Source organism: Lates calcarifer, linkage group LG19 (genome assembly GCF_001640805.2).
Source record: "Lates calcarifer isolate ASB-BC8 linkage group LG19, TLL_Latcal_v3, whole genome shotgun sequence".
Taxonomy (NCBI): domain Eukaryota; kingdom Metazoa; phylum Chordata; class Actinopteri; family Centropomidae; genus Lates; species Lates calcarifer.
In genome coordinates this window covers 8424890-8438330 of record NC_066851.1, presented here as the reverse complement: position 1 = coordinate 8438330, position 13441 = coordinate 8424890, and the positions used below count along the sequence as shown (strand labels likewise).

The following is a 13441-nucleotide window of genomic DNA, read 5'->3' as shown; positions in this document are numbered from 1 at the left end:
TGTGGTGAATAGAATAGCTTGGATTTGTCCGTGGGTTCAAACTGCTTTCAGAAGGGAGTTCAGAGCTAAGCATGGACACAATAAAAGACCGCAACTGTGCTGTTTTCATCTTGGCTTCACAAACAGTTGAATAAAACACAGTAACTGTTTTTAGACACCAAAAAATAAGCAAGAAAAGAGAGAGAGAGAGAGAGAGAGAGAGAGAGAGAGAGAGAGAAAGGTTATTCCTATCCCAGCTTGATTTGTTCTCTCTGCTGTTTCAGTGAGAGTTTGACCAAAACAATAATGTGCTTTATCTGGTAATCATTATCTTTGAACCAATCAAAACAATCCACATTTCGATGAAAATCCCAGTTCAGGGGCTAATATAGACTGTTCTTTCCAGTCCAGTATACAGGGGCAAACCCTCCACTATAATTTAATGCCCAACTAGGTAAATGCTAGTTTAATGGTTTAGCAGCCACAAGTGGAGCTGACTAAAGTCCAGAGACATTTTCCTGCGTTGGACACAGTACCTTGGTTGTTGTTTTGCCCCCCCAGTGCTAGGCCCTCCACCCTTCTCTCTCAAAACAGATCTCTTTGCCTTCTTTTCCTGTGGTGTGACACAACAACAATTTCTCTTTCCACTCTATGAAAAATCAACTCCCCCCACCCTTGTGTGTCTTCTTCATGGTCTATAAACTGTCATCTATATATAGGGAAAAATGCTTCACCACAGATTGCATCCAGCAATCTGGACCTTTGTCAGATGAGCTAAACTGACAGCCAACAGTCAGCAGCAATTACTTACCGATAGAGTAATACAGTATCTGATGTTCATTATTAAATGTTCCCCATATGTCCTATAAAACACTGTTAAACAATAAATCATACATCCCAGACATGTCAAGATGTGAAGGCAAGCATATGGCTGTCAAAGTCTGCTCCAAGCCACTCCATAAGGTTACTAGGTTTACAAGCTTCCCCCACCCATTTCCACCTCACTGCCTTCATGGGCGGCAAAGCCACCCTATCCTACACTCTGTGCCAAAGAATTACATCAAGTGCCACATTCCTGTCTTTCCCCCTCTAACCACAGCCCATATACTCAACCAACCTTGCAAAGTAAGAGCACAACTTCCTTAATTCTGATGTAGTCGCCTGTGAGAAATACCAGATGCTACGTTCTTGGAGACACTTGGAGGGAGACAAATTACCTATTTTCAGCAGTTTTACACAATGCAGGATTTTGACAAAATATAAATACTAATCAACAAATTTCCCTTAATGTGCATGCCCAAATCTCTAAGGCTTCTTGCTTGGAAAAGAAACTCAGCACAATAATACATTTGTCTATTCAGCAGTACCCACTTGCTGGGCCCACAGCCACAAAGCATGCTTCACATTTCTGTCACACATTGGCTACAGAAATAATCCCACCATGCTTCAAAGGTTTCAAATTAGCAATGTGACTTTCTCCCTTACCTTCTAAGGTGGTTCCTGTGCCCAGAAGAGGATCACCCAAACCAGAGGAATAGCGAGCACTAACAAACAGCTCATATTCAGTGGCTGGTTGGAGGTTCTTCAGCATAGCCTGGGTGGTATCTCCTTTGACAGATATTTCCTTCCTCTCGCCACCCTCTGCAGGTTTGAAGGCGATGCGGTACTGAAGGACATTTTCTGGAGCAGCCTGCCATGCCAGTTTCATTGTAGATATGGTCTCGTCAAAGACACGAAGGTCACGAGGAGAGCCACGGACTGAAGGGAAACAAAAACAGATCACTCATCATTCCAAATTTCACACAAATGTTTGCAACTTGCTGTTAACCAATTACTTCCGACCAGTAGCCCCTGTGACTCACCTTCCTTAGTGGTACCATCAACCTGCATCTCATCCCCCAGGCCAGTAGCATACTCAGCAGACACAGACACACGGTAGGTGGTAATGGGGAAAAGCTCCTGGAGAACTATGGTGGTCTCTGTCCCAATGGTCTGTGCCTCCAGTGTCTCCCCAGCACCACTTAATGGAACATAGGACAGGCGGTACCTGATCACAGCACCCGGAGCAGCTTGCCATGACACCCTAAAGCTGTTTGTTGTCTCCTCTGTAACTCGTAGGTTCCGTACAGCCCCTTGTTCTGAAAAGAAAAAAAATATTTTAGATGCTTAATATTCACATTTTGATAACTTTTGCAGGGTCAAATCCAAGTAAACCTCTCTTACCTTCAAGAGTGGTTTCTTCACCGGTCAAAGGGAAACTGTCTCCTTTCTCATACTGAGCAAAGACATTGACTTCGTAGGCAGTGAGGGGATATAGGTGGGGCAAAACAGCTGTGGTGGTATCGCCAGGCACTGCCATGGTAATGTAGTCTCCGGTGACATCTTCGGCCTTGCGGAAACGCACCAGGTAAGACAAGACACTGGTAGTAGGGGCCGTCCACGTGGTGCGGAAGCTTCTGGAGGTAATTTCAGAGAACTGCAAGTCTCTGGGTGGAAGCAGACCTGAAAATCAAAGATTACTTGGTGAGAAAGTTTGTCATTAAAAGGTGGTGTAAGGGCCCTAATCATGCTACTACCATGATCATATCTTGCTATAAATCTATGAGGTTTATGGGACTACTGTAGCTCTGTTTTATTCCTTTTTCCTCTTTGTCCATTGCCTTGGCCATGGGTATTATCTTCATTGTTGCAACCATGTTCAGCTGACAAGGTTAAAGAAAAAGTTTCAGGCATGGAATGGTACACTCACTAATTGGTGTGTGTTTTGGGACTACATGCTTCAGTATCAATAAGCATACTATGTAGTGTGATGTCATTTCACCACTGTGTGGGACAGCCACAGCTCTATTCTCTCTCAAAGCTGGGGTGGCCTTTCGAATTGTAATTATGGTCAAGTCAAAATAACACTCCTGTTCCAGTCACTGTGGTGTAAGTGATACCAAATGGTGTGATAGAGCTCATTCAAGAAGCTTGTATGTGGTTTTATAGTATGTTTACTGGCAGACTATGGTAAAGTGAGTTGATTAAATTTTGCTTGTGCCTTGCCTGACAGCAATTTACACATTACTATAATGCTGTGTTTTGCTTTTTCTTGATTGCACTGGCTCTTTTCAACCATCAGTGATATGGTACAGTGTCTAATAAGCAAAGTATCGACCAAAATTAAGGTAGGAACATACTTAGAAAATGGCTATCATCCAAAACGAATGCCAAGAGGTTACAAGCATATTATGTGGTACGCATCAAGTAACAAGTCAAGTAACACTTCAACTGCATTGCATTTCAAGATATTCTATCCTCCTGCTTACTTCTCTTTTTGATGTTGAGTAGCTCCTGTTCAATCCTCAGGCAGATGGACTGAGTCAGCTCCTTGGAAATCCTCTGGAAGGCATCAAAGTCCTCCACCTCATAGACATGAGTGTCTGATGGGGGATTAGCAATGGCCTCCAACTCAGACCTCACTGCATCCTTCACACCAACGGCAAAGATCTCCACATCAGTATTCCTCAGGTTGGTGGCTGCATCCTTAAAAGAGTCTGATGACTTTCCATCAGTGATCAGGACCATGACACGGGGAACATTCTGTCTCGCTCCACGGGCCTGGATAAAGATTTTCTCCCTGACATAGGTCATGGCCTTGCCAGTGTTAGTGGAGCCTCCACGGTAGGGGAAGGTGCGCACAGCTTTGACTACAGCATTAATATCATGGTGGGTATTGAGGGCGAACTCAGTGTGTGGATCACGACTGTACTGGACCAAGCTAATCTGGACCTTGTTGGGGCCGATATCAAAGGAATTGACCAGAACCTCTAAGAAGGCACGGACTTTGGCAAAGTTTTGTAATCCAATACTGTATGAGCCGTCAACCAGAAGGACCACATCAGCCTGAACATCCACTCCCAGGGAACACTCTAGAAAAACATAAGAAATCATGGTTTCATTACAGGCATTACGTAATGAAACAAGATGATGAGTAAATCTAACCTAAGAATAGTCAAGAAGAGATGACGTATCATGCAGAACCAACTCATCTCACCTGTTGACACCTTGACAGGCTGGGTCTTCTCCATTGCCATGATGGGTTCACTAGGAGTCAGACCTTTGAGGGCATACAAGCTGATCTCATACTCAGTCTCAGGGGAAAGGTCACGGACATTGATGGATGTCTGAGTAGCTCCTATGTATAGCTCTTGGCGTTTCATTCCAGCCAACATGGGAACGAGGGTGAGTTTGTAGCCTGTGATATCACCCAGGGAGGCATCCCATGTCACTCTCATTGATTTAGATGCAATTTCTGTGACCTGCAGGTTAGATGCTGGTTCCACCACTGAGGAAAAAAAATCACAGGATATGAGAAAATGTTTAGTTGGAGAATTAAACCAATTAAACTGTATGGGCTTTTTAGATATAACATGAAAATGCTAGGCTGTTGTTGTTAGGAGTTACAGTAGGAACATTTTAGATCAAAACTTTAAAGGTCTATTTATTGTAACGCATTTACTGAAGATCATCTGACTTACTCTCTTCTCCGCTGACCAAAGTGCTGAGCTGGTCATCAACACCAGAGCAGACCTCAGTGATGATCTTTCTCTGTACTTCTTGGATCAGGTCAAAGTTGGGAACATTATACACGTGTTTGTTGTGAGGTGTGGAGGCCATTTCCCTTAGCTCATCCTCATCTGCTCCTTTGATACCTGAGTGGGAAAATGTCAAGTACACCAATGTCAACTCATGTTTAATCTCAAGGTCTGTGTTGCAGATGTGGAAAACTGTTGACGGTTTTAAAGTGTTGTGCATGTGAGAAAAAAACAACGGCACCTGACTTTTACCAAGTCAAATATCTCACAAAGAACAATCACTGGAAAATCAAATGGTTTCCAAGAACAGGCAGACTTTCACATAGTAGAGCACAATTCGGCAAAACACTGAATAATAAACCATACCTAGGACAAATATTTCCACTCCAATGTTCCTAAGTCTTTTAGCATGCTCCTCCACTGGGTCCTGGGATTTTCCATCAGTGATGATCATGGCTACCTTTGGAAAAGCTTTTCTGGATCCAGCTGCCTCCGTGAAGATGTTTCTCAGCAGGTAATCTATGGCGTCACCTTAAGACGGAAAAGTATGTATATGTGTATTTTAAATATTTGTTTTGCATTCCTCCATTCATAATATTACATCATATACTACCACATTAAACAACTTTAAGGTAATACAATACTTAAAGTCACTTACAATCATACAAACCCTACTGGCTCACTTAGAGAACAGCACAAATCTACAAATTTTAATTTTTCCATCTCTGTGCCTCCTTCTAATGAACACCTTACCTGTCATAGTATTTCCTCCCTTGTATGGCAGAGAACTGATGGCTTGGAGCAGGTCTCCTCTTCTGGTGTAACGGGTAAGATCGAACTCTGTGCGGGTGTCTGTGCTGTACTGAACCACGGCCACCCGGGTCTTGTCCTCACCAATGTCAAAGGCTCCAGCCATGGCGCCGATGAAACTGCGGATGTGCTTAAAATTTTCTCTGCCCACACTCCATGAGCCATCCACCAGAAAAACCAAATCTGCTATTGCACTGACCGAACACTCTGGAGAAATTGGAGAAATAAGACAAGTCAGCCAGGAACGGAAGCATTTAGAAATTATGTAACACATTTTGACTGATCCAGATTAGGAACAGTTTGGGTTTTTACTAGTGGTTAATGATGGGCGTAAAAAGTAAAAGTATATAGTTTACGTCTCATATTAAACTGATTACCAAGCCAAAAATGTGCCAATTAAGGTATGGCAGCAATAGCTTGGTCTTGGAACAATATTTTCATATTGGCCCATTTCTTTGTCTGTCTGTCTAAATAAAATCAAACTCTTGACAGCTAGTTGGATCATACCGAGATATGCATTCTGACATCAAAGGAAATATCGACCAGTGCCAAACAGTGGGCTGGTGTAGCCATTCTAGCAGACAGAGTCAAAAATGTGGCTTTATAGACTAAACATTCAGCAGAGGTTCTACCAGCAATGTTCACTTTTCTGCTTTCAAATCCTACAGAGCTTTGAATCCTAGATGAAATTCTCTGGAACATTTAAGACGACTCTATTGAAATAATTGGCAGGGCTTATGTGGATGGACTTTAATCCTCATTCCCCTCGGCCTCATTGACTCTAAATACTGCTCCTCACATCTCATAAGCCTCATTCTTAAAAGGACGTCTTTTCTCCTCAAAGTTCCCTGACCTAATGGTGAAAGTAATGGCATCAAAGAAGAGGTTTAGTCAAACAATTTGCATGGCTGTGAAGGAGGGATTTCTGAGTACTTAACCATGAATTAGGGTTTGGGAAGAATCTGGAAGTGTGGGTACAATTTCCAGTCATCCAATGCAGAGAAAAAGCATGACATGTGGGTATGTCCTCATGTTACTGACCACATATAAGCCTCATGATATGAGATGATTTGAAAAGGAGACATCTGATTAAGAACCACGCCACATCTTTTGACAGGTTTAAGCGACAGCACTTGCTTCTAGGTTGCACAATGAATACGTCATTGCTCGACAACCCCCTCCCCCCCCCCCCCCCACCCCCACCATGACGCATAACAGAACCCCTGTCTCCTTTCTTCTTGATGTGCCGACTGGTTTCAATTAAAAACAGCCAATGTGTGCCTTCACAGTCACTGTCGGGAACCCTGTCTGCTTACCCTGTGACAACCCTGACAGAGGGCAAAATGTACGCCTGACCAAATTATTCCATGGGAAAAAAAACACTATGATGACAGTCATAAGGGGAAAAAATATATTTTTTAAATTTATTATTTTTTAATTGGAAAGCCAGCCCTGTTCACATTTTGGCTGACACTACAGTAAACATACTCACTGATTGCATCTGACGGTGGCCTTCTGACTGGTCCGCTGACGTTACTGGACTGAACTAAAAGGACAGGAAACACTCAGTGAACCACACATTGCCGCCCCTGTCTCACTGTGTGCTTTTTCACAGCGGAAAAAGGCAGGAAAGTTAACACTTCGTAAAAGCTGTTCAACAGGATCAAAAACACATGCAAACAAACGCATATCTTTATGCTGCATTAGCTATAAACAGTGAGCAATTCAAGTCAGTAAACAGATGTCTTCTCTACATCTCTTGTGGCCAAATGAAAATGCTGAATTAACTTACTGGTCAGTTGCCCAAAGATGGGAATACTCTCCTCTGACCCATAATAAGAGTTTATGGACACTGAATAGTCCAAGTCAGGGGTCAGGTTAGTGATTGAGGTCATGGTGGAATAGGCATCGAGGGTAAAGTCTCTAGCTGGTTCATCTAGGAGAGGAAATCAAGCAGTAAATCAGCTGTTGAAGTGCTATGTGTGTTTACTGTGTGTTTATATTTGTAAGTTCAGATCAGTGCTGACTCCATACTGACCTGCATCAGACACAACTTGTATTCTGAAGCCCTCTATTGTTGATGAGGGTCTTGTCCATGACATTTCCACTGTGTTCTCATTTAGAATTTTAAATTTCAAGTCAGAGGGAGGTTCCACTGCAAACAAAAGATAAAACAGTGTTAAATCACAACAAACATAAAAGGTAGTGTATGAAGATGGTTGTATTTGTGATCAAATCAAAGTTAATTCATGTTTTAATCAAGCATTCACATTGATCCCAACGACAAACACTTCATGACTGAAGTGGACTTAGTTCGTTGTTGGGGGACAGACACATAGCACTGACGTTCCATTTGTGAAGGTGACAAGTAAAGAACACGTGACAACATTGAAAAAAAAAAGTGTGAGAAGCCATTTTGGGAGCAAAATGGCGTTTGTTTGAGTTGTCCGACCGAGACGGCCGGCAACTCAAGCACCGGCATGACACGTGTGTATGCCAACATGTGCACGACTTCACACAAACTCTACCAAAGTGCAAACACTGAGTGAACCATCCAACACATGCTGAGTGCAGTCATTACAACGCATGCCCCAACCACATACTAAATTGACTTTTATGATGGAGTTGATCTCAGCATTACAAAAACACAACAGTGACTTCATTCTCAAGTTACCGATTATACAATGGAATCAAGGTTGCCATATAGTGGTTGAAGTAACTCTTGACAAAATTGAACACCATATGTTATATACACATTGTATATAAACATATTTCAAAGGCAAAAAGTGGTTTGTTGTTTATTTGGTTAAGTTTCTTTACACAAGTGAGTGGCACGCATCCATTGCAAACCTTTTAAAAAGAATACACAATTCGTCGCTCAGAGACTCTTGTGTACTTTTTCATTGACAGCATAATGCATAAAGAAGGCATGAAAGAACAAGATTACTCTAAACACTGTTCAAATGTACTATAATAGAAGAAATGTGTACATTGAAATAAATACAGGAAAACATACAGTATACAGTGTGACAAGGCCACACGCCTTTACGTCGAGCTGACTTGATCACAGCATCATGCATAATGTACATGAGAAAGTTGTTTGGTTCAACAACTTTGATTGACTGGATGGTAGTTTCCATGTACAGTTGGGACCACACAGACAGAGATGACATAACATTAAACATATTTTAAAATGATATTCTGTCTTACAGCTTCTAGGCTACCAGCTGAGAGCTATTGTTAAGTAGTAGAGGTGCGTTAACATTTATTACTGGTCATTTACATGCATCAAAGTCACACAGTTGAGTTAAGAGTTGAATCTCAAAGTGCTAGATTTCCTTTTTCTTAAGTCAAGTTGAGTCAAGTATCCTAGAGTTAGTTTTCATTTTGTGATCCAATCTCTTCATTAATTTATTAGTAATCAAACTCAATTCCAGACGTTACATGCAATTGTGCTCTAAAAGTTGGGTTATTACAAAGAAAACTGGTGTTCAAAGACAAAAATGCTGTAAACATAATGACCCAATGAACATTTAAAAAACAGTAGAGAAGAAACAATGATATTAAATTTGTGAGAATGTTGCAGACAGAGAGTGTTACAGACATTAATGAGGTTAGCATGATGTTATTTGCACTGACGTCCAGTGCAATTGATCCACATTGGTACCAGTCCATGCAGAGAAACTCTAAAGTATCAGCAAAGGGCTTTGCCATATGGGTACATGCTAGCTGTAAAGTAGAGTGAGAGTGCCATGGGAGGAAAGAATATCATTGTAAAATACTCTTTGGAGGAGGAAGCCATAGCTTGGGACACACTGAATGCACAGGCAGATGACAAACAGGAGCCCACTGAATACTCAAACACTGGGATTGGAGGATCACCAACCTGGCATATCAACTCAAGGAGCCCCGATGGACCGTGTTCCCACTGATTTCTCCGCGAGTACTCATCTCCAACACCGAATGGTAAAGGACATGGAAGTGTGTATGTGATGGAAAACTGTGTATGTGTGTGAAGGTGTGTATGAAATGAGTGGTGGAGTGGGTACTAAGTAGCAAAGCTATGGATGGTGGATTCAAAAATTCGGAAAAAAGGTTGGTCTTCGCTTGTGTGACGCATCTGCAGCTCCCACTTTTGTTCATGACGAGATGATGAGAGTGTGTCATTTCAATTTGTTACAATTTCTTTGACCATATGTTCTTCTGGTTTTAGAATACACTTGAGGAACAAAGGTGGTTTTGTCAAAATAACAGTCTCTGGTATGTTATTTAGACCTTGTGGTTCCTATTGTTATATGAATGTCTGTCCCATCAGTTCCTAATAAAGGACATTTCTGGCTCCCAGGGGCCAGAGTCTGGCTACTGTTCTGTTAGTAACCTCTCTCTTCAGCCAGCCAGCCAGCTATCCTGGCCTGAGCTGCTGCCAGGAGGAGAGACCAAGAAGAGGAGGAAAGAACACCGACTCTCCCAAAGAGGCAGGACAGATGCCAAAGTAATTCCACAACATGTGCTGACATTAAACATTACTGCATATTAACTTTCCATATGTATTGCAACTCAGCATTTTTGCGAATGCCCACAAAGAAGCCCCGAGAAAGGCTCTTTGTCTTTGTGCTGTCTGTGGATTAATTTGCTATTCTCGTATTTCATCTTTCCATTCCGTTGGTGGAGATATGTGAGAATAGACATTAGACTCCTCTCACCCTGCCAGCAAGCTTTCAAAAGGGGGAAAAAAATCAGAAGTTTTCCATACCATATTTCCATATTTGCCATTATTCGGACTGAAATGTTTGCATATGAAATTACTTTGAGTCATACTCTGTCAAAACTACTGATGGATTGTTAACAGTCTGTAGTTGACTCTTGTGACACGTACAGAAAAAAGTATTCAATTACTACTAAAACAGTCATATATGAGCACAAATCAGAGTTGGAAAGTAACAAAATAATTCATATATCTGTATCATATTAAACATGATTTTCATTAGAACCAACAAAAATACAATATTGAATCCACTTTCACTTTTGATACTGAGAGTAAAAAAACAAAAACAAATCATAATACTGCGTTTTACTCATTTTTAAACGTTGAATGTATGATTTAATTCACCGCACTCTACCTCCACTGTTGCACTGTTACAGTTGTTGCACAAGTAATTTAATGACTTAAAACACTGTATTTACTTCACTGCTGTAACCACTCTGATAACCATTGCAGAGAGTTTTACACGGGTTTACAAGATCCTACTACGACCTCAACATAATCATAATAACTTAAATATATGTGATCTAGCATTTCAGTGCCTAATTACCAAGGATTCCAAATCCTCCAGTTTTTGCTTTGGAAAAAGTGCACAGAAAAAAAAACTGACACAGCAACAGTCCTGCTAAAATATTTCTGAGGGAAACATTTAGCCGTGAAATTAGTTTTGTTCCACTCTTAGTATGTGCCCTGCTGTTTAATGCATGTAATTAGAAATTGGAAATGAAATAAATGTACTTGTTAGCGTGGTTGCTTTCTTATATGTGCCAGATTTTAATGAGAAAATTGCTGAAGTATTGGTTTAAACTATCTAAATTAAAAGCCTAAAATCAAGTAAAGTGGATCTGGAGTTTGGAGTTTACATCAAAGCCTGTAATAAGTCTTGACAGATAAATCTGACAACATACGCTGCAAATGAGGGATAAAAGCAAGACAATCATAAAAGACTCAGTCTGTAGTCTGAAACTCACATAGTTAAATAGCATACACATGAAATCAGAATAACTTTATTCAGTTTATGAATACAAATACTTGTTTCCATGTGACGACTAGCTGACATTAAAGTAAAAGACTAATCACTGCAACATAAACCAATGGAGATAATAGGTGAAGGAAGAGAAGAAGGAGAGAAGAGATAGAGGGATATATAGTGTATGTAAGTGGACTGAGGCCAGGTGGTTTCATTTACCTTGAGCATCTATGGAGGATAACAAGGCTGCAAGGAAGGCAGCCGTGGCCAACGACAGCCCTATCTTCATGTTTGGCCTTATAGGGTCAGCAGCGCATCAATGAGTCTGAGGACAAAGAGATGAAATGAGTCTAAGCTGCAGCTCTGCAGCTTATTTTGTCAGTGTGGCGTAGCTGGACACCACATGTAGGAGACAAATTTATGCCTAATTCACTGCTGCGCCCAAAGAGTCAGATTTAGACAGAGTATGAGCTGAGGAATGGCCAGTTTGCAACATGCAGAGTCAACTGAATTATATCTTTTTAATAAGGAATACAGATTGATTGCTCTTATTATTTAATCATCACTTTCCATCATGATAACAAAAACTGCAAGCTCCATCTAGACTCCCTTACACAACAAAGTGCCACACCTTGCTGTCTCCCACTGACGCACACACCCTGAGGTAGATACTTTGTACTAACTGCTGTAGGTATTCAGTAATGAGGGACTGAAAAAACATTTTAACTCATGCTCATCTGGTTTTATATGATTTATCTGGTGGCTCAATTTGCAGTTCACTATATTTAGTAGCCTATAGTCTTATCTATGGTCTTGTGCTCAATTGGCCCACAGTTATCAGGTCTGAGTGACCATATAAGGTCACCAAAAACTCAGTCTGTGACATATCATAGGTTATTTCATGGTTTCTTTAATGATATATTTGAGTGTACATAATACACTGGGGATTCTTCACTACAGCCTCTTTTGTAATATTTGTAAAAAGTCACATTTTTTCCCCTAAATTTGAAAAATTCTTTTTCTCTTTGACAGATGTATTTTTTTTAAATAAATTATATTAAATTGACACACCTAATAACAAAAGCAGACTTAAATAGAATGTTACTCTGCAGTCATTAGTTTCTGAAATAACCTCATCTGAGAGGGTTACTCTCTTTACCAAAGGAGAAGTAGACCCATACACACAGTATAGTCTGAATTCAGTCTCCGTAGTCTTTACCACAGGCTGTGCGCCCCGCCTGCTGCACAAGCAAGAAAACTGCAGCTGCAAGAGCCGAAATTATTCTTCTGGCTCTTTGTGCACAAGGGGCTTATCTTATAAACATCACTAAATTACACATAAAGTGCTACTGAAACACTGCGAGGCCATAACTTACAATGACTCTGCATTATTTTCAGATGGTATTTTAAACCAAAGGTTTGTCTCTGGATTTTCATTCAATTCAGCTCAGTAAAGTGACTGAGCGATTCACGTGCTAAAAAGTTTGTTAAGAAATCCTATTAAAAGTGATTCAGCGGATCACAAAAGCTCTCATTTTAAATTATGCATGTAAAGATCTAATTATTGCAAAACGCACTACAACGCAAAACTGCGACAAAAATGTCAAAATTCCTCCAAAATTTTGCAAAATTCTAAATTAGTTATCTCTGTTCTTAAAAATGCCAAAATACCCAATTTTGCCGTGAATAAAGGTCAGCCTACTCACCTATTCAACCCCCCAAAAATGAACCGACCAATTTTCAGAGTAGCCTGCTTGAAGCCTCCCCCTCTGGAAAGTAACAGAGAAGTTTCAGGAGCTGCGGCTGTGAGCCCTCTCTCCTCTCTCTGGCTACTGGAAGCTCCGCCAGCAGATGTCCAAGAAGGAAAAGCCTCTTTCCAAGTGGGAAGAATCTTTCCACCACCGGCTACTTAATAGGGGGGCAGTTCCCAACTCTCAATTTACCATCATATGGGCTTCTTACGAAACCTCTGCCTGTCAGTTGATGTATGTCCCCCGCTAAGACCGATCCACTGTTTGGAAATTACTTTTTTTCCCTGCATTCCTTTGGTCTGTCGGTTTAATGAGTTTCCAGTGCCAATGTGACTTCACAGCAGGGGTACGGTTGACCAGACAACACACTCGAGAGGGGAAGTGTTTCATATGCGCAACAGGCAACTTTAACCAATCTCTTATCTCACATCTCAACTGAAATAAAAGTTGAATTTTTGGATTTGTAAACAGAAATTTCTTGGTATTATTACACGTCTGTTCTCTCCATGTGAGTTCAAGATGCCCAAAGAAACAAAAACAAGTAAACACATGGGCCTATATATTTCACAAGTTTATTTATAATGAGAGTAAA

General features: G+C 40.9%; 1 protein-coding gene across 1 annotated transcript in view; it reads right to left on the bottom strand.

Annotated features, from left to right (window-relative positions):
• col12a1a (collagen, type XII, alpha 1a) overlaps positions 1-13092 on the bottom strand; it is a 55738-nt gene extending 42646 nt beyond the window's left edge. Inside the window, 13 exon segments of the mRNA XM_018697805.2 lie at positions 1465-1737; positions 1842-2117; positions 2203-2481; positions 3288-3890; positions 4016-4306; positions 4500-4673; positions 4923-5087; positions 5310-5573; positions 6859-6912; positions 7159-7302; positions 7405-7521; positions 11318-11423; positions 12805-13092. Of these exon segments, the coding sequence (XP_018553321.1) occupies positions 1465-1737; positions 1842-2117; positions 2203-2481; positions 3288-3890; positions 4016-4306; positions 4500-4673; positions 4923-5087; positions 5310-5573; positions 6859-6912; positions 7159-7302; positions 7405-7521; positions 11318-11387 (2710 nt within the window). The 5' untranslated portion in view covers positions 11388-11423; positions 12805-13092.
• Between the last annotated feature and the right edge of the window lie 349 nt (positions 13093-13441).